This window comes from Dermacentor silvarum, chromosome 6 (assembly GCF_013339745.2).
Source record: "Dermacentor silvarum isolate Dsil-2018 chromosome 6, BIME_Dsil_1.4, whole genome shotgun sequence".
Lineage (NCBI taxonomy): Eukaryota > Metazoa > Arthropoda > Arachnida > Ixodida > Ixodidae > Dermacentor > Dermacentor silvarum.
Genome location: NC_051159.1, coordinates 99,213,349 through 99,234,134, shown reverse-complemented (window position 1 = coordinate 99,234,134; position 20,786 = coordinate 99,213,349). Strand labels below are relative to the sequence as shown.

Here is a 20,786-nt window from a genome sequence, read left to right as displayed (position 1 = left end):
TTTAAAGGACAGTAATATAAACTACTGTGAACTATTTGACCCATTATCTGTAGAAAAAGTACGAAACATTCGCGTGGTAAACGAGAACTCAAACAACGGTGGCGAGGACGTCGAATGCGCGGGGAGTGAGCGTTGCGAAAGGAACAGCCCTTGTGGAAGAGCGGCCGCACGACTCGCTGTGTGCGCGTGTGTGCGTGTGTATTCGTATGCGCGCGTGTGGATCAGGTCGGGTCGCGGGATTTAATTGTGTGGGTGATTCTATGGAGTATCTGCAGTTGATGGATTTATGGCGTCGAGAATCACGTTGCTGTGTTGTCTGCTAACGGTAGCGTCGTCGAGTTCCTGCGACAAAGGTAAGCGCGCTTGACGTTTTGTATTTTTCGCGCCCTCCCTTGTGTGTTGCCTGCGCCGATGAGCGGACCAAGGGGGTGCGGAAAGAGGGGGGTTGGCTGGTACGGAGGATCAGGGGCTTGGCGTTGCTTGCGTGTTCGGCCAAGATTGCGGCGATTGCCGTCATGGCAGCGTATGTGCCGAATCGCCCGTGGCGGGCTTTCCGTTTTCGCGACGTCAGGTGGTCCGGTGCGGCCGATCGCATTCGCGCAAACAGGCGCGATCTTTATGAGGTGGTGACGCGGGTTCTTCTTGGGCGCTCGCACGCTGGCCATTCTCACCGTTGACAGGCGCTGGGCAGCAGCAGCGCAGCGATCGGAATGCACACAACCGTGTTTACGTTCGAGCAGGTGACGCGGTCGTCGCCGCGCACTCGGACTCGCGGCCCGGTGTTCGGAAGCGCGCGCGCGCTCTCGATATCGGGAAGTTTTCGCGTGCGGCGGTGAGGCAACGGCCATCGCACCGCCGCGGCGTCTCTTTCCGCGGCGCCCCCCTTCCCCCCCTGGTTTGATCTTGTTTGCCCGATTCCAGTGCGCGTCCCCTCCGCTGGCTGCGAGTAAAAAAGAGAAAACTGGTATTGCGACAGCTCCGGCATCGTGTATAATGCTTGCGCGGGTCCAGCGTCGATTCTAGCGTGCCGAGTTCGCCCGCACATCTGCAGCAGCGGCGCGTTTCAGTGATTATTAGCAGCGAAATTGTGCTGTCGCAGTTGCGCGCACATACTCGCAAACGTGGTTTCGCGAGCCCACCGGCGAGTGTTCGCCTGCGCGTAAACAAAGACGCGCAGCAGCGGAAACTACTTGCTCGGCTCTGACGCAACCCAAGCCGCCGGCCCACGATAACGTTCTTTATTCGACATTCTTTCCTGACCTCATTATTACGGCGAGGAAGGAGCTTGGAAACACAGCCGTGCGTACCGCGTTCTGTTTGCTTGCGTTCGCGGGTCACCGTGTTCATTGATGTCCCCGAGCAACGCTAAAACTGGGACAAGAAGGGCGTGATCTTGTAGCCCGCGCTAGTTTTCCTGGGCGCATGTGTGTTTGTTTGGTTGGTTGCGTACTGCACGTTTATGAAATGATCGTGTTGTGACCTGTTGTAGCGGTGAGCGCGTGGTAGATTGAGTTGCGGTTCCGCGCATTTTTCGCTGGTGTGAAGTTTTAGATTTTTGCTTTATGACCAGCCAGGCCGCAGGCGGGGGAGAGGTTGGCAGAGATCGGTGTTCGAAATACCGCTTTGCCTGAATGATTGTCGAAGAGCGTGCCTGGTGTTATTACTGCGCTTTTAAATCGCGCGTTTGAAGCAGCAACGGAAAACAGGAAAACACGTCAGAGATGCACTTTTGCGGGCGGTCTCTACGTCAATTTGTCAAGCTAGGTGAATTTGTCCTGGAGAAGCAATGTGCACTATACTGATCGATTGATTGGTCATCAGTTGAACTTTCAGCCTTGAAATAGGTCCTCACTTGGCGCCACGTTTCGTAAGGGGCGAGGAAAACTGTTTTGCATGTGTCGAATAGCGTCATATATTGTACTATTTTAGATGCCGTGACGTAAGTACTTACGCGGCACTCAGGCGAAAAGTAGTACGTGTCCTGCATGAACCGATGCCCTAATGGTGGTAGCACTTTGTCATAGCATTATATGCATTGAGCCTTGTTCGCCCTGTGAGCTCTGTTTATCGAGTGCTGGAAACATATTCCCAACTCAAGGTTGCCGCTATTTGTTCTCATCTACCATAAGTGATCGTTTTGTCCGTGCTGGCTCACACGAGGTAATCTGTTTTGAGGCGGGTCTGTTATGAATATACGAAACTAAAGCCGTGGAGGTATATTATATACGTGCCAATGTGCTAAACCTTATGTTTTTGCTTGCCACGCTTGTCACAGTGGTTATTCAGGTCGTTTCTCGTCCATCTGATACGAACCTCATTTTGGTATCTCGTGAATGAATTCACTGTGTGTGGTATAAGCTTCACGGGCCCCGCAATGCCATTTGCTTCGACAGTGCAACCTAATCTGTGCTTTCGATAAAACGCAGGCCCGGTGAGCGATCGTTGCCCAGCGAAACATGGTTCATGCAGGCGAACATTTCTGGCACTGACTTTTTCTTTCTTTTTATTATAGATTTTTTTATTATTATTTGGAATACCCCTGATAGCCGCGTCTGTGCGGGCGGTCTGTTCGTTCTTGTCTGATCGCCAGCGCTTGGCAGTAAGCGTACTACGGCCTGTGAACCTGTGACAGCGCATGCGTAGTACTAGGCTGAGCGAATCGCGCGCGCCGGTTGTTGTTGCTTGCTCGGCGGGTTGCGCAATTAAAAAAAAAGGGGGGGGGGGAGGGGGGATAACATTGAAATGGCCATCTGCTTTAAAATGTATCAGAAATGTAGCCAGAAACGCCCGCTTCCCCCTCACCGCCCCACTATACCTCTGGCTTCACACGCTGCCAAGATCTAATCAAACTGCGAGGGGGTGCACGTTGTAAAGCGCTCTGGCGTTTTGCCGCTGTTGCTTCTTCCTGTAATTGTTTGTTTTTCCTTTTCCTGGCCTGCGCGCTCGGTCCTGCGGCGGCCGAGCGCGTGCCTGCCTCGACGATGGGCAGCAGCAGAAGCAGCCCTAATGTATTCCGCGCAGCGGCGAATGGCAGCGTTCGGCCCGCTCACACCGGAATAAGGAAATGGCGGCCGCCTTTAATCAATACTGCGCGGCAGAAGAGAGAGAGAGAGAGCGACGCCTTTTGTCGTCGTCGTCTCTCCTCCGTCCACTTCACTCTGCAACTGGCGCGCTTCCGTCTTCTGCTACGCGAGCGTCGCGGTTTGCGCGAGTTTGTCGACGGCAGGGGCAGCAGAGCTCTTCGTCTAAGTATTGGGACTGGTGCGTGCCATGCTATTCCCTCGTTCATTGGCTTGCGTCTCTCCCAGTTATCCCTTCTTTCGCTCCCACTTACCCCTCCCCGTTGGCGCTGAGCCGTGCTCCCTCAAGGGCTGCAGAAGATAGCGCCAACCTTTCCCTTTCCCTCAAGAACCACTTATCATCATCTCCCAGCACCTCGTCCTTACTTGGCTCGGCTCTGCGGTGTTGCCCCTTTCTCACTAGTGCGTCGCGTGCGAGCACGCGTTCTCCCGCGGAACGTAGTTTACCGCCGTTACACTGAGAGGAGAGGAAATATACCATTCCCTCTTCCGCTTCACAATCTATCTCTTCGTTCCCGCGCGCAGGCCACGTCATTGCGTTTTTAAGGCGCCTCGTTGCTCTTCAACCGGTAGTCGGGAAGATAGCAGCGGCCGTATGGCCGACCTGCAATTCCTCTAGGTGGCGTTGCTTGCAACCGGGCTGCAACCAGAAAATTTTCAATCAAATATTTGGACTGCAGGAGGGGTGCAAACCAGGAAACAGCGGTTAAGAAAAAGGTTTAAGAAACAGAGAGGGGTCTGTGGAAAACTGGGATGCATACGAAATCAGCATCGGGAACATACAGAACTTTCAAGCAAGAAATTCTGAAGAAAATATCTATGATAATTCTAGGGGAAGCTCTTTGTTGCTTGAAGCCAGGACGGGAGTATTGCGGACTAAGATGTACCGACTCAAGTACCAACACGTTGTGCTGTGCGTGTGGAGAAGAGGAAACGGCTGAACACCTCATACTTTTCTGTAAAGGGCTTAACCCTACAGTGCAAAGCAACGGGGCTGATTTTTTCAAAGCATTGGGGTTTAGGGACAGCGAAGGCAAAATAGACTTTAAGCGAGTAGAAATAACCAAACGGAAGTTATCTGATTGGTGGATAAAATCAAGGCAGGGGTGAAATTTCACCCACCACAAAGTACAAAATATGTTAATAGTCATGGCTAGGTGGCGTATGCCACCACCCGATTTAAAGGGTTCAGCCTCATCCATCCATCCATCCATCATCCATCCATCCATCCTGCGAATGTGAGGCACAGCCGTGACGGGTAGTAGCGCTGGGAGCGGACGGAAAGCGGCGTGCCTTAATTACTACACCTCAATTACGGCGAATGGTACTGCACCCAGCGCTCGTAGACGGCGATTCTCTTTGTTGCGCGTTGGTGGGTGCGCGACGCCAGTTACCTGGCGTGCGCGCCGCCGCAAGCCGAACGCCTTCCACCGATCAGAAGCTAAATCCTCACGATATGTATAGTTTTCATTAACGTTATCATGGCCGCCACGTCGTAGAAAGGCTGCGTAAGCAAGAAACGTGACTACGAAAGCACGACTTGCACCAAGCGACAAACCGATCAAAGTGATGATGTGGTGAAAACACTTTGTTAGATGTTAGAAAAGCAAAATGGTGTACTAATAACGATAAATGCACTGACGTTATTGTGGCCGCCACGTATGGGTACTAATACTACGAGAAGCTGCGTTCGTTACGTCACACGAAAAAAAAAAAGGGGGGGGGGGGAGACTATAGTTTCGGTTTCGTCGACCACAACTCGCACACGTACAGGCCCGTGACGTACACCAATTCTGTGCATTGCAGTGAAGGCTAGGCCTCGTCTCAGCCAAACAGCAGCAACTAGAACCGGCTGTGTGTTCCAGAAGAGGGAAGAGGGCTCGTCGATTGTCCGCTAGTAATCCTTCCGCGAAGGTTCCGTTCCTCGGCATCGCGCCAAGGGCGATCGGCGACGGACAGTAGTGTAGCAGCCTAGCTTCTGGTCCCTGTCCTGGTTGGCTGCAGCAGCCCATAGCTTTCGTCGCTGCATTGCACGTATACTCCATATACACCTTGTAGCTCTGCCGAAAGTACGAGGCGTACGCAGGCAGTATCATTCCGCAGCGGAATGTAGTTCCGGTCGTAACTATGATTAATGGCGGGATTCGTTTTTTTTCCCCTTCTTTTTGTTGCTTGTTGCGTGATACATTGCAGCGATGCGTGACATATCAGTACCTTTGCGTGCACACGTATTATACCGCGAATTCAGCAGCCGCTGAGCAGACGACGCGGCAGGAACACATCTAAAGGAGCATTCGGCCTTCCGGCTGAGGAATCCTGCGGCTTTTACAGTGCTGCAAACGAATTGTGAATGGGAGCGTAGCAGCTGAGATATCCAGCGTATCTGCCAACTCTCGTGAATTTTCCGTAAAGCTTACGAATTCGGGCTCGTTCTGCGATCTTACGAACGTTTCGTAAAGTGCACAAAAATGAGTTTTGTTAACGAGAAAGGTTCGCTCGTCAGTCTCCGACCTTGGACGTCTTGCGATTGTGAAAGGACACCGAGTGGTACCTGCTGCTGGCGATTTCGCCTGAAACAGGCGAAATCGTCAATAGTAAAGTGGCTGCGATCTAAAAAAAAACTGTGTTTGTTGTCAGTTCGTGCTGTTCCAACTTAGCTACTGCTTGTGAGCTCCGTCTAGTGGTAAACCATCGTTAATAAAGTGCGTGTGTGTCCTGCGAAAGGTATGTGCTCAGGGCACACCTGAGCGTGCTGATCTATATCCACCTTTCCGTTGTAGTGTCCTAGGGATTTGTTTATACGGAAGCTTAAAGCTTATTGGTTGGCAGGCATAACAGATGAACGTTTCATATTCTGCGATCGGAACATTTCGCGGAAACTATAACAACGAATAAATGTACGTGCGGGGTATGATTGTGATGTCAGTCCGCTTACACTTTGCCGGTCGCAGTTGCGCTTTGGTGAATTTCGCGCGAGTGGTTATTCGGCGAACAATCGGCAAGCCCCGCTAGCCGCGAAATCCGTCGTTCCGCTAATTGATCTTACGCATGCTGCGGGCTGTGAGTCAATGCGCGCACCGCGCTTTGTGGGCGCCCCGATCTCCGCCCTCATTTCGTTCGTAGACCTCCTCGCGCAGTGCCGCGTTTGTTGGCGACGCGTTGAATTGGGGACGGAGCGTTATTATGCTCTCCGATCATATATGCATATACGCCGGAGATACGCTTCGTCGGGCAGGTCTAATTACCTCGCCAGCAGCGACCGGCGGTCGTGCTCTTCTTGCTTTCGACTTGGAAGCTGCGGGGGATCGAGAGTCCTTCGGAAATCGCGAGGGGAGGGGGGGGGGGGGGGGCAGTGAGCGTACTTTGTGGAACAGCTAGGCAGCGGCGCACATTCGTTTCGTTGAGCGGCCAGCGTTTATTTTGCGGAATCGTCTGGGCGTAGCTGCGGGTTCGTTTGCGGATTGCATTTTTCTCGAGACTATAGAACAGTTTCGCATCCTGTTTGTTGGGAAGACGTTATATAGATACATTGGCGGAAGTGTAACCGCGGCTCGTATAGCTATTGTACCGGCTGTTGTGCCGAGTGGTTATCGAGTGTGTTGAACCATGCGTGTCGGAACAAGAGCTTTCTTTGTGGGGGCGGCTGTGTTGTGCGGTTACGAATATGAGAGATCGCGAACGAGCACAGATCACTGGGAATTTGTTGTAAGCCGAGCAAATTTACCAAGTGGCTGCGTTGTGATACGCGAAGATCAGCGGTGAAGATCGTCTATATCGAAGAAAAACATAACTCGGGAATTCGCGGTATATTGAACGCACTTTGCTTCAGACTGCTCTACAGGTGGTTCACAATTTCTAAAAATCGGATATTTGTATGCTGTTTTCATGGCCGTACATTGTAGTACAATGTATCTGTTAAGTTTAGACGAGGAAACTGGAATGAAGCAACTGAATACCCTCCTATACTGTTTGCTGCCTCCGTTTTTGCTAACGTACCGGCGTCACCAGAATGCCGGGTGAGATGGTCTTCGCGGCAGTCTTCAAAGAACTACTTTGCTCGCTGATTCTTCTAGTGTGGCTCATTTGCTAAGTAAAACGGTTACTGCAATCCCATCCTGCTACATTAGGAAATCTCTTATCCTCGATGTCAATCTCGCACATCTCGAATACATCGAATGTTTCCTTTGTTTTGAGCTGCATGTCTTTTTTGTCGTTACTTTACAACTTCCTCTGCGCACGCGATAACCTCTGTGCGAAACTCGGCAAGGTTTCGATGGTGTCTGCACATACGTAGTAGCCCCCCTTGAAAGCAAGCTTCTCCTTATTGGGAGTCCTTGTGTGGTGAAGCACGCTCCGGTCGTTTCTTATACAGCCGACTCCCCATAATTAGACCCTTGCGGGACCGCAGGATTTGGTCGAATTATCCGAAAGGTCGAATGAAGGAATTGCTGCTGAATGAACGAATTCAAATCTTTCTTTTTTTTTGTTGCTGCTGTAATTATAGTTTGCAATGCCATTTGGCTTCTTCCTCTTCAGCAACCAGCACGCGGCGAAGAGCACCGACATGTTTAACCGCACTAAACGACTGGATCCTTCCAAGAGGGACCCCTATACATCGCAAAGCTATATATATGACAGCTTGCTGATATACCTTATAAGGAGCGAAACAATTAACCTAATCTAAGCACCTCACCGGAAAAACCACTGGGGTTGCCTTTTAATACATGCACATTTTCTAAAAAAAAAAATTTATAAACGTCTCTCTCTCTATCTCAGCGTTGAACTGTCACGTTGCTGACAATGTCGTCGTCGGCGAGTGGTCCACAAACCTCAACACTGCCGTCGGCGCTGACAAAATCCTCAAAAAAGACGCCGTCTGCTGAATTTCTTGGGTTTTAAGATTTTAGTAACCTACGTGCATGAGGGGGCGAAGCGACATGGTTTTTGCGTTCGGATTAAACGTACGTTGTGTTTCTAGCTTTTTTTTATTGCGATAGCAATTATATGGACACTTCAACCGGATTTCTGCCGTCGGCGTCGCCGTCGCCGTCGCCGTGAGGTTCCCTATAGATAAAATCTTCGCCGCGCGCCGTATGCCCGAGCGGAAGCGTGCGGGGACGCGCGCTATCACGGAGAGCGAACGCACTCAATCTCCCACGCGCAAGCAAGGAAGCAGGAAGTCAGCGCCGGAGGGAGCAAGGGGGGGGGGGGGGGGGGCGCACTTCTCTGCCAACAACCGCGCTCGTCGCTCGCTCGCACCTGTCTCTTATCTCCACACGGCTCTGACCTTTATGCGCCGTGCTCAGTTTCCGTTGAAGCGATAAACCGCACGTACCTTCGCCCGCGGCGGCGTATGCTTGCTGCCAGCGTTTTGACAGTCGTTGTCTGCTGTCATTCAGTGGGATCTCTTCGTGTTTGTGCGCGCTCACACCACGCTTATTCATTCAGTTCGTAATAGTCGGGCCACATTTTCCAACGCACGCTACACATGCAATGCTGACCGGATCGGCAGTGCAGCGCTACAGGTGTGTCCCTTCGCACGCGCTGCCCACGGGAAGCGCTTCTCATCAACACCACCGTTTCACACGCGCCTTCTCGTGGTCATCGAGTCTCTCTTCATGTCGGTCTACTTACGCCGCAGCACACCTGCTTACTTAATCAGCTCATGTTTACTACAATTCATATTGCTACCAAAGCCGCTCACCTTACTTCGTATGACATTGCTGTGTTGCTATCGCATTCATTGCTTCGCCCTTAGGGCGAAACTGTGACATTTTTTTTTTTCACCTCTACGAACCGGCTCAGGTTTCGACTTTGTTGAATGAATTTTCCTTCCGTAGCAATGTCTGGTTTCTTGCCGGGACTTTTCAGATAAGTGCGCTCAGATTAAGCAAAAGTCGAATCAACCGAGGTTGAATAAAACTGTATATTGTAGGCGAAAATTGCTTCGCCGAAGTATTTATGCTTGTGTGAATTAACGTTTGCATGGTGGAGACTTCAAAGCTGATTTTGTCACTTCCGTTTTCGAATTAGTTTTCGCATTTATTAATAACTGGAGATAAGTGTTGCCGAAACGCCCTGTTGGTTAATATCAACCAGAATGGATAAATATATGCCGCACTCGCATTGTGTGTCATGCGCAGTGATGACGCAGGTATACTCAAGCCAGAGCAGCACGTGACCTTTTCGGTACGCTGATGGCATGACGCCCCCCCCCCCCCCCCCCTTACTTTTTTTTTTTCTCAGGGGCGCGCTTCGTTTTATTTCTGTGCACCAGCTGAAAAAAGAAAAAAAAAGCGAATGGGGGGGGGGGGGGGGGTCAGTTTTTCGGCACCTATACAGCACAAAGTATACCCTGACAAATCGCGATGAGATTCCCACTGTCCGTCGGCTGATGACGTAACACGAGTGGTTCTTGCGTCACGGCTGTTGCTAAAACTATCGCCGGAGGAAGCAAGGAGGAACCGCTTGAGGTCCGCTTTCTCGTTAGATAAGCATTTTTGTTACTGTTGTTCAGTGCGCAAACATAAGACATATTGGATAGAAAAATAATAAAAGAAAGAAACGCACTGGTTGGTAATTGCAGGTTTAACCCCACAAAGCCCGAATGCTATTCTACATGAAGGAAAATTAAAACAGCTTATTCACATTTATTTGCGGCTATAGGGGGTATATTGGTACAAAGAAAACAATGAAACAATAATTGTCTACACATTAATTAGTACGGTAATTAATTACTTAGTAATTGATTTGCTGAACTATGCACAACTGAGAACTCCCTCCGGTATATCAAAAACGCTTGTATGGGCCCTGCATAGGGTTTCGAGTGCCTAAATCGGAGTTTTAGGTGCCAAAATCAGCGTATCAAAAATTATACAGTGGGCTTGGTGGGGGTAAGGGCCACAAGGCCTTCTTGCTTGCCTGGTCAAAATGAGATAGAAACAGTGCGAATGTAAAAATAATATTAACAGTTGAATAATAGAGGCAAGGCTCGAACGATATAGACGCAATAAAGCTGACACGCCGGCGATTATGTTAGTTCTGTGACGTCCCACTGTGTGCTGGGGAAAGCCGAACGTCTGGTGAACTGTTTCGTTTATAGGTTGCCGTTTCGCAAGGTTACTTGCGCCTTTAGATGACATTTCTCTCATCAAATTATTTCGTGTGCTCTTCGATGTCACCGCCATGCAGCTGGTGCGGAGGGGGAGGGGGGGGGGGGATTCGGATGTAATTTTCGCTAAATAAGTTGAGGACGAAAGTCCCCCCTTTTCCTGACAGGGGACAGGAACGCTACCAGAAATAACTGCGCAAAAAAAAAAAAAAGTCTATTTGCAGTAGAAATTGCTTCACTTTTTGTTTTCATTTTTCTGAACAGATAACTTAAGTTACACATTTTGTTTCGGCATCATCGTCGTCTTTGTCGTACCCTCGTAGTCGCGACGCTATATATCGCGCTACTGATGTCTTGTGTCTCTTAAGACTGCGTTTAAATTTATGTGTACTCCGTTAGCCAGAAAGCATGCACGTGACATCACGGACGCAGCTTTTCACCGTGCTAGTGCTCAAGCATGGCGTCCACGATGACGTCAGTGCATCGTATCATCACGCGTACACCGTTTTGCTTTTTTTTTTTTTTTTGTGACGGTAACCGTTTTTTTTTTTTTTTTTTTCACCCGATTATCACTGTTACCCGCCTGTCGGGCTGCATTGCTGTTACGTTTCTTGTCGCGCGTCGCGTGCTAGTACCTTATAAGATAACATAATTTCGCTCTTTCGCGCCAGCTGTGCGGCACTTTAATTCGCGAGTTTACGTTGACTCCTGGGCTACTGTTTATACAAGATGTCGTGCGCTGCACGCCCAACGTGATGGTAGGCATGATCGCAGCGCAAACAACGGAAACGCATTCCGTTGAGCCCAAGTTCGTTAAGTTTGTTCGCGGGAACGGAGTGGTGCGTTCGAACGACTACAGGAGCGGAACGCAGATGTTCTATAGCTCTCTCTTTCTTTTTCTCCCCTGTAGTTAGATAATAAAGAAAACGAAAACTAGTTAACGCACGTTTCTGGACTGATCGCGTGCCCGTGGCCTCTCGCGCGTCCGGTATACATAGCTGCAGTGCGTCGGTTGCGAAAGGTTAATAATTAAATCCTCGCTGCTTGAACGATCAACTGAGTCGTTAATTACGGGATGTTGGTAATTACTTTCGGTCGTCGCAGACCCGCTCGAAACTCGCGTACTGTTTTTTCATTAGTATTTTTCCTCCTCCTATTCTTTTCCCCGGTTGTTCGTGCGCGTCTCTTCTTTGGAGCGCCAGGTGGCAGGCGTGTTCTGAAAACTGTGGGGCCTCGCGTCGCAGGTTAGTCGAGGAGGATTAGATTTTAAAATATTAATAAATCGGGACTCGTTAAGGGAACGCACTCGCGAATCATGATGCGTTGAGGTAGTTTAATTTAGAAAAAATAAATAAAGCTGCGTGGGAAGTGTGCGCGCTCATAGTCTTCACGAGTTCCAAGTCCGTTTCGCCGCTGGGACCTAACTGACCGAGTACAGGTTATCTCAGTCATCCGCAATTAACTGCATTTTGGATAGGGCGTAAGAATCAACGTCATTTCGATGTGTGTGTGTGTGTGTGTGTGTGTGTGTGTGTGTGTGTGTGTGTGTGAGTGAGTGAGTGAAAGAGAGTATGACATGTCTCTGACTCGGAGATACAGAAAGAGGGTGGTTGGACACTCGTCGTTGGAAGTTTCCGTTGTACAGATACTGCCGTCGTTTAGGAACATCGGAGAACTCGTCGCTGGAAGGAAGATGCACATATCGTTAGAAACTTCCTTCGTGCGGCGTAGTTTCATTTTTCGCGCACTTCGAGAGGCGCGCGCGGAACGTCGCAGGAGCGAACTCGTCACTAAGTTGCGATGCGTGTTATAGAAGGAAGTGTCGCGTGTTCGGCATACTTTTATTTTGTTTTATCATTTATATATGTGCGCTTGTACTCGCCTGGTCTACGTGCGGCGCAAGCAGCGTTTTCTGATTTTGTGCGCCCGGTAAGTGCACGGCGTGTTTGTGAACAAAAGCACAGCAAAAAAAAAAAAAAAAAAAAAAAAAAATGCAGACGGCACTCCTCTTCATCGATGTTGAACGGTTCGAACACAACCTTTGCGAAGTAACTTTTTAAAACTTGGCCATGCCTGTTAATATTGGCTTCGGAGATAATTTCCCGCGAATTTTTCTTTCTTTCTTTTTTTGAAAGGGGGGGGGGGGAGGAGGGGGGGGGGACACTGTGCAGCCTAGGTATTTATTTGGAATTTTTTTTCGTTTCCAAGCTCTGCACGGTGCGTGAAGAAATGGCGCGCAGCAGTCCAACGAGCGAGCGAGGCTGAGTACAGTCAATATTTTAAAAGGACACCGTATAAAAATAAATGTATTTTAGCTGTATCAGTAAATAAGTTTGAGCTGTTTCACTAAATTGCCCTACTACGCGACGCACCACAAAGCCACTGTTATCGTGAGAAGAGGTTGGCTAAGCCAGAAGAAGTGCAAAAATCACATCTCAGCCACCCTACGGGCAACCATGGTGAGATGCGAAAACATCGCGGGGTGTGCGCATCGAGTTTCCGTTTCGTTTCAGTTGGGAGAGTTGCGCATGCGCAGTGTGGGTGCGGACGACGCAGAACGGACACAGCCCCGAGCATAAGATGCTCTCGCATCTTTAAAAAAAAAGAAAAAAAAAAGAAAGGTGGCCGGACGCAGTTTTGCAATTCCCGCAGCACCTCCTCGTTACGTCGCAGATATTGGCGTTGCCTACTCGAGCCTAGTTAGTTATCGCAATGATTGGCTACAGTTACACTGTGTTATAAAATACACAAAGAATGTACTTAGCAGATATTGAGATCTTTCACTAAGCCACGCTGACCCAAATAAAGGGGAGAGAGAGAGAATACTTCAAAATTCGCGATGTCACGCTGACGTACTGGTGCTGGCGATCCGGCGCGAAATTCAAGAAATGTAACCTTGATGATTATGTAACTTCGAGGTAACCTTGATTGATGAAAGAATGATGGCATTCATTTTCTCCATTCTGATAGCCTTTTACCGAGAAATTAACGAAATATAAAGTTTTGCAGTAACACTTTATCAGTCTAGAGTTAGTGTGTGTCTCTTTAGCGTTCCTCTGAAGCCTTTCTCTGTGTTCCTGTAAACGTTATAGTTGACAACTATCTTGGCGCTCTAATTTTGGCCTTCGCAGAGTATAGTCGGTGCGTCGCTTGGGTTATAGGGATTTGTCTTCCGCGGAAGCTTTGCACTGTCGCTCCAGCGCCGTCCGGAAACGGCTGTGACTGCGCCATCATTCCCATTGTTCGCTGCCGAAGCGACGCACCCGGGCCTTGCGAAACTCTCGAAGTCATTTAAACGGACCAAGAACTTGACCTTGCTCTCACTTCCGGCGTTGAAACATGTGGCTTGGGCATTGTCTACGTCGTTATTACCAGAGAGAGAGAGAGAGAATTCCCACCGCGCTTGTTGATTCGAAATTTGAGATAGATAGATAGATAGATAGATAGATAGATAGATAGATAGATAGATAGATAGATAGATAGATAGATTAGATTAAATAGGTGTGGCCAGGTGCTTTGGGAAAGAAAAAATACGCGGTTACTTAAAATAAATAAATAAAAGCCAGCTCCTATGGTGCTTCCGGCGAGGTGTTTCTAGATTAGAGGTGTATTGTTTCGCTGCTCAACAGATATAGTAGCATGATCTCGTATATGACTTTCCGGTATGATATCCAGCCGTTTAACGTAACGGGCGGCCTTCGTTGCCCGACCAAGAACGAGAAAGGCAAAATGGAGGAACGAATTACAGATAGTGCAATAATTACAGACTGCCATGTTATCTCCTGTCATGCAAGGGTCATATGGATGAGCACGGTCGGTGCACTACTGTCTGATAAGTGCTCGCGTCGCCTTTGGACGGACGTGGGAACGAACGGTCGTGGCCAAGCCGGTCGCGCTGTCGAGAAGTGTGGGGTCGTCTTATCGGTGAAGAATTTACTTGGCCGTCTATAGTTCACGTGAACGCTACTAGGTCAGGTCGCGTCGCAGCGTGCTGGCCGTGGAAGATCACGTAGGAGGTGCATGGTCGTGCGAGACCAGAGTGTGTGGTAAGGCAAGATCTGGTCTGGCTAGGCCGGCTCGCTCGAGGTAATAAACTGTACGGGCCTCGCTGGCGTTCACGAGGAGGCGACTGCGGGAAGCGCGAATTCCACATTCTTCTCCTGCCTGGTTCTGTAGCAACTAGCGTAATATAAAGGTAACTACGTTGACGTGGTTACTCTCCCGAATGCATATATACTCCTATCTGCCTACTCTGCCGAATGTTCCGTAAAGATTGATACCCTGGCTCGTGCTGTATAGTTTTACGAATGTTTCGCTCGTCGGGCGGTCTCCGACCATACCATTGGGTGTCTTCTGATTGTGAAAGGACACCAGAGGGGAGTACCTGCAGTTCGAGCAAGCTTTATTCAGACGAGTGCCTGAAACTGGCGAAATCGGCAGCACCATAGCAGCGGCATCGTAAACAGCGTGTTGCTTGTCAGTCTCATGCTGTTCCAAGTCTGCTACTGATTGTGTGCTGCGTCTAAAAGTAAATCGTCGGTAGTTACGTAGGCATGTGTCCCGCAAAAGGTGCATGCTCAGGGCAAACTTTAAGAACGCGTGCTATTTTCCCTCTCCACCTCTCGAGTGTTGCGTCAGCGGGACGTTTGCCATTTTAATTAAAGCTCACAGGTTGGCAGGCATGTAAGTTCTTGCCCGGACAAGGGCAGTGCAGCGGGCTCCGAAGGCTGGAGTGGGCCCGGAGTCTTGCATCGTGCTCGACTGTGAGGGCGATTCTGTGGTTCTTGGTTGTAAAAATGTGTCTCCTAAGAGAGCACTTGTCGCGAATTTTCGTTAGCTTTTTTTTTTTAACCTGTTCACACATCTACCGCGCATTCGTAACAAATGAACACCCTATTTTTGGATGGCATCCGCTCACACACGTTCTTTGTTTTAAAGGGACACTTAAAAAGAAACGCTAAATCAATTCAGAATGATCAAGTATTTTTTTCATAACTTCCATTTTTGTTGATTTCGGTGAAAGAGGTTGATTTACTAGAAGAAAAAAAAATGTGTACCAAACTTTTTTATTTTTTTATTTTGCGTCGAAACCCCCAACGCCGGTACACCGTGTTTGACGTCGCGGATTTCAAAGTACTTTCTTGGTTTCGGGCTGCTATTGCGCGGTATAAGAATCCTCGAAACTTGCCAAGTTCAGTATTTGGCTCATTTAGACTACATTGTAGCCCACTTTACCGATAAACCATTGATTAGACGCTAACAGACTGTTATTAAATATCCATGGCGGCACGTCGACTCGTCAAGCTTGTGCTGGGACTTCACTTCGTCTCGTCTTCGCCACTCGTCTTTCGTTTTTTTCTTTTTTTCGTTTTTTATTTGTCTTTTCTGGCTTATTTAACCTGCTCTCACGGTAAGACTGAGCTTATTTCGGTATTGTAGGAGCGTAATGTAATACATGGTCATGTCGACACATAAAAAAAAAAAGTTTCGTAGTCCATCAACGTAGGTAATGTCTCTCTTACGCCAGAACGCATTTGCGTGGTTAGATAATTTTGTAAATTGGGGGACACGGTAAGTGGCTTTGCGTTACCCAAGAACCCCGAGTCTGCTCGAGATTTCGCTGGGATCCGAACGTCTTGCTTACGCAAGCGGAACGCCGCCCTGTCGCATCCCCTAATCCACACCTCTCTATCATAGAGAGCTGTCAGTCATCAAGCCTTGAGGGTGGGCTAGTTCACATTGCATGACTAATAAACTTCAAGTCAATCGTTCATCAGTCGCAGCTTGGCTACATTTGAGTTCTGGCGCTTTCCATCGCGCGCAGGAGCCGGTATAGTGAAACAGCGGATGAGAAGTTGTAGGGTTGAAAGAAACCACAGAGGGGTGGTGCTGGAGGGGGAGGGTGGTGGGGGGGAGGGAGGGGGCTAACCTACCACCTTTGCGGTTGGCGCGGCAGTGGTGCCTTTTCAAAACCATCGTTTCCGCATTCTCGTCCTGCCGGGGCGAAAATGGAGCCGCGCTGGAGTATTCGAGAGGACGCGCAGGCACCGAGCGTGCCCGAGCGACCATCACGTCTCCTCACCTTCCTCTCTTCCTTTTTATATTATTTATTTATTTTCCATGACCACGTGGGGAAGATTAGCCCTCGAGCGCGGGCGAATGAACTCACCCACTTCGTCCGCGCGACCGGTCGCCTGGTTTCTCGCGACAGTGGCCGCCTCCCGAGTGCGGAGGGCGAATTCGAGGCTCTCGGACGTCGTCAGACTCGCTCGTGGAGCATAGCCACGTTGTCTCCAACCGGAAACTAGTTTATCGTATGCCCGACCTTTCAGACGCACCTCGAGTTGCTCCTTCTGGGTGGTGCACGTCTAAGAGACCAGGTGGTCGATTTCGACCGCCTGCATGGTCAAATCCGCTGCAAGTATACGGCGTATCTCAACCCCATGACCGACCCGAGTGCCGTGTTACGCTGAAGATATTCGAAGTTTCGTTGGATTATGCTCGTATACTTTAACGTTTTGTACGAAATTTGGACAACATCGCTTGTCTCCTTCAGAATCTTCTAAAGAGGGGCGTGCCTTTTTCATGGAGCCAAGAACAAGTCGGCCGTATTCTCCGCTCTGATCGATTTTCTGACCTCGCTGCACATCCTGGCCTACTCAAGTACACATCGACGCCAGTGGACATGACATCGGTGCCGTCTTCGTCCAGCATCAGCGTGGCTGCAGGAACGCGCCATTGCATACGCCAGCCGCCCTCTTTCCACTCCGCAGCAAAGCCTTTTGATCACAGAGCGCGAGTGCCTAGCTTTAGCCTGGGCTGTTACAAAATTTCGCCCGTACTAACATCGTTTTGCGTACTTTGCGGTATACAGTGTGCAGAAAAACTAGCGCACCACTTTGTTTCGGATTGGGCACGGTATTCCCGTCGAGGATGTGCTGTCACCAGCGGGCCCACAACCTTGCCCCCCCCTCATCTATATATGTCGACCTACAACCATCTGGACCGCACCGTATATTGAATTGACCCTTTTCGCGGGCCAGTTTGTTCTAGAGAAACGAGATGGCGCTTACGGCGGCGCGCCATACGTCTCCTCAGCGACTGCGCACGAATACGAAACCATTACCGCTTCTACATTGCTTCTGTGCGATCAGCTGTCGGAAATGCAACTGAGTTTTCGCTAACGCACTGTGCTCCAATCATGTTGGATTGAATCGTGTGGATTGAAGACGTGTGCAGTAGTTGGCTGCAAAAATAGTGACTGGCTTTTAAGGAATGTAATGAATATGTGGGGCCAAGTTCGCGGACCGCTGCTGCAACTGTCCGTACATGTTTCCGGCACTTCGAGATGTACAGTCGCAATCTTTTTGACGGTGAACACGGGAGCGCGTGGCTTTGTATATCACCAGCGCCGTCAGACGGCAGCAACAATATCTGCGCGCATGCTCGGGGAGCGTATACGCTCCGAAAGCGCTTTCGCATGTTCTCAGAAACTGCGGCCAAAGCTTCGTGTCGCCCACCCAATCACCGTCTACGATATTTTCCGAAACAGAGGTTTGCTAAGCCGTACCGGCGTCATACACATCCATTGTAAACGCGGAGGCAGTTGAGGCAAGCAATGGACGCGTCACCACGTGATCAAACATGGCAGCGCCCACGGGATCGCCGCGAAAAGGGTCAATACTTCGTCCCTCCCCGGGATGCGTCGAGAGCAGCTCGCCGTTGTTGCGTGCCCGGTTGTTTCTGAACAGCCCGTAAAGTCGCGCGTGGTGGCTGTGTTGTCACCGTTCGACCCTTTCGGCATTCATAACCCAACCGCTGCGCCACTGTTTTGTTCTTTGTGATCTTTACGCCCTTCTCCGCGTCAGCTTGCGCGCTCAAAATCACTGCGCGGCGTCCACTGCCGACGTGACTTGAGTGGGCGAGGGTGGAAAGGATAGGTTAGCTAGGGGAGGGCGGTCCGTTTCAATCGTTTGGGAGCTACGGCGTTGAGGGTTGTATGCGGACCCCTGGCACCCCCGCTGCGGACGTGTCCAGAAGCTTGAGTAGGGAGGGAATCGGGGTCCCGACCTGCCTGACCGTAGTGCGTGCGCGCTCACGTGTTCTCGAGCAATCGTGCGTGCTACGCGTATGCGCAGTGTGTTTCATTTTTTTTTTCATTTTTTTTTAATGTCTTCCTGCCGCGCCGCCCTGTGCAGCAGTGTTGTTCGTGGGTGCAAGGCGTCGCACGGCGGCTGGCTTCCGCCGCCCACCCATGCTGTGGATTTTTCACCGCGCGCGCGGAGAGATACCGTCCCGACCACCGGAACCGACTGTCCGTGTGAACGTGTAGGCAATGTAGGCGCACGCGTAGATAACGCGAGCCCAGTATATAGGTAGCTCGCGCACGTACTATACACGTAAGCCGCCGGGGCGCGCCGTTTTCTTGCCGCCTGCGCCAAACTGTGCTCGCGTTAAATCGCCTGTTCCGGGCCGCTAATAACGGTGCTTTAGCCGACACGGTGCTGTGATTTGGGCGGTACACTCAAACCGCGGCGGCGCTCGCTTTTGAAGGAGGCGTATACGCGCTTGTAATCCATCTGCAGCTAGAAAAAAAGAAAGCTCCCTTATACTCCTTTGTCATCGTTGCAATGTCGAGCGTGTACTTCCGTGGCTGTGGATACTCGTCGGCCGCCGTATGATGCGGTTTAATTAAGGCGCACCATGCACCACCGCTCATCCCTTTTCTTTTTCGTCCGTGCGCTGGGAATTGCGTCCGTTGGCGCTCACTGAGGTTCGCGCTCGCGGAACTCCTTTGTGCGCAGGCTTCCTTCCGCTGACGTAAATCGCCGCTCGTATATTCGTAGCCGCGGGAATTCACTCGCGTTCGCTCACCTGCTGCGGCATTATTGCGAGTGTGTACATCCGCGAGCTCATGCACGTGCTGACCTGTGGCCGGTCCCGTCGTTTCACGCTCGACCGATGGCCGGAAAGCGCATGCGCTTTCCGGCCATTTGCGTATACCTCATTGCCAAGGAAAAGTAAATATTCGCGGAAGCATCGGGGCCTCTGGAGTTTTGCGCAACCTGTCGCCTTTGCGATTTCGCACATTTGGGCGATGCTGCGGATTTTCCTTTAGCGCTACAGCGGCTTTAAGTTTCCTACAAGAATGCGAAATTCTTGTACGAACAGCTGCTGGGATGGCGCTTGAGCCGTACTTGAGGTTGTGATGGTGGGCGTGTTCGTTGATCTTGCTAAACTTCGTACGTCTGGCTTTTAAGCGGCTTTCTGACTTTGACAAAGTGGTCAGTTTTGAACAAACCACTGCGTCTTAATATGGCGAAAAGAAACGAAAATTTGCACTACCGCCGCGCCGCCACTGGGGATCGAGCCCATTCCTCCGTGACAATATCGAGCTGCGAGCCGCACGCTTTAACCCCTGCGCTACCGCTCAGTTTTTAAGCGAAGATTTATGGGCTCACAAGTGTCAGCGGTGGTGGTGGTGTCACGCTGAAAAGTGGGCCGATTCTGGTGGTTGTGCAGAAAGGGTCCAAGCTCAATAGCACATACCAGGGACAAAAAGAGAGAGAGAATGCAAGAAAGAGAGAAAGAAAGAAAGAAAATCACCAGGAAGGTCAGATACACACACAACAAGCTTCGCTTACCCCCATTTTCTCGACAGGGGAAGGGCTGGTGATTTCGGCGATGATTGCGTGGAAATTTACCCGCCATGGTTGCTTAGTGGCTATGGTGTTGGGCTGCTAAGCGCGAGGTCGCGGGATCGAATCCCGGCCACGGCGGCCGCGTTTCGATGGGGGGAGAAATGCAAAAACGCCCGTGTGCTTGCGTTGTAGTGCACGTTAAAGAACACCAGGTGGTCAAAATTAATCCGGAGCCCTCGACTACGGCGTGCCTCATACATAATCAGAACTGATTTCGACACGTAAAACCCCAGAACGAAGAAAGAAGCCACTCGGGAACGGGATCAATGGGGCCACGCCACGCACTTAAGTAGCTTCTATTCGGAAGGACAGACCTTGTAGACCGAGGTATCTGAGCGACAGTGTCGGTCGATCATGCGGCTAATCCATAACGAATGTAGTCCCAGTAACACATGGTCTGTCTATCTGTTGGTGTTCTCTTTTTGAATGGCAGCTTTGTGGCTTGAGAATTCGTGCGTGGTCTTTCGCACCACGCATGCTCTGAGCGTGGCGCCGTGTGTGCATGCATTTCGGACGCCGCAGCAAGCACTACTGTATAGCAGACGAAAAAGGACGTTGTGCGCATCGCAATGATCTCGAGAAGATGGCTATAGTACACTGCGCTTGCTGCCTGTCGCTCTAAATGAATTCAGCGGCGGAAGCGCTGACATCTGCTTGTCCCTTTTTGCTTACTTTCCTGCGTTCGCTGCCTGTAACCCGACAGGGAGCGACAGCGTCCGTCTCGTTGTTTGCCGTTCTTTCACCTCTTCCTTTCCATTAGCAGGCGCTCCCGCCAAGGCGTGCTTTGTTTTATCCCCGCACCGTTGGAACGAGAGTACCCCGTGTGCGCGAACGGGTCAAGCAATACAACGCGTTGCCACCATTCATTAACGAATTGTTCAGTGTCCCTCTGAT

At 50.3% G+C, this 20,786-nt stretch overlaps 1 protein-coding gene across 3 annotated transcripts in view; it reads left to right on the top strand.

Moving 5' to 3' along the window:
• Positions 1-169: 169 nt before the first annotated feature.
• Positions 170-20,786, top strand: part of LOC119455757 (protogenin-like) — a 261,095-nt gene continuing 240,478 nt past the window's right edge. For 2 of the 3 annotated variants that reach the window (XM_049669238.1, XM_037717212.2), the window contains exon 1: positions 170-353. In XM_049669238.1, coding sequence (XP_049525195.1) covers positions 287-353 — 67 coding nt within the window. In that variant the 5' untranslated portion in view covers positions 170-286. The remainder of the gene's footprint in view (positions 354-20,786) is intronic. The other variant, XM_049669239.1, reaches the window with a different exon arrangement.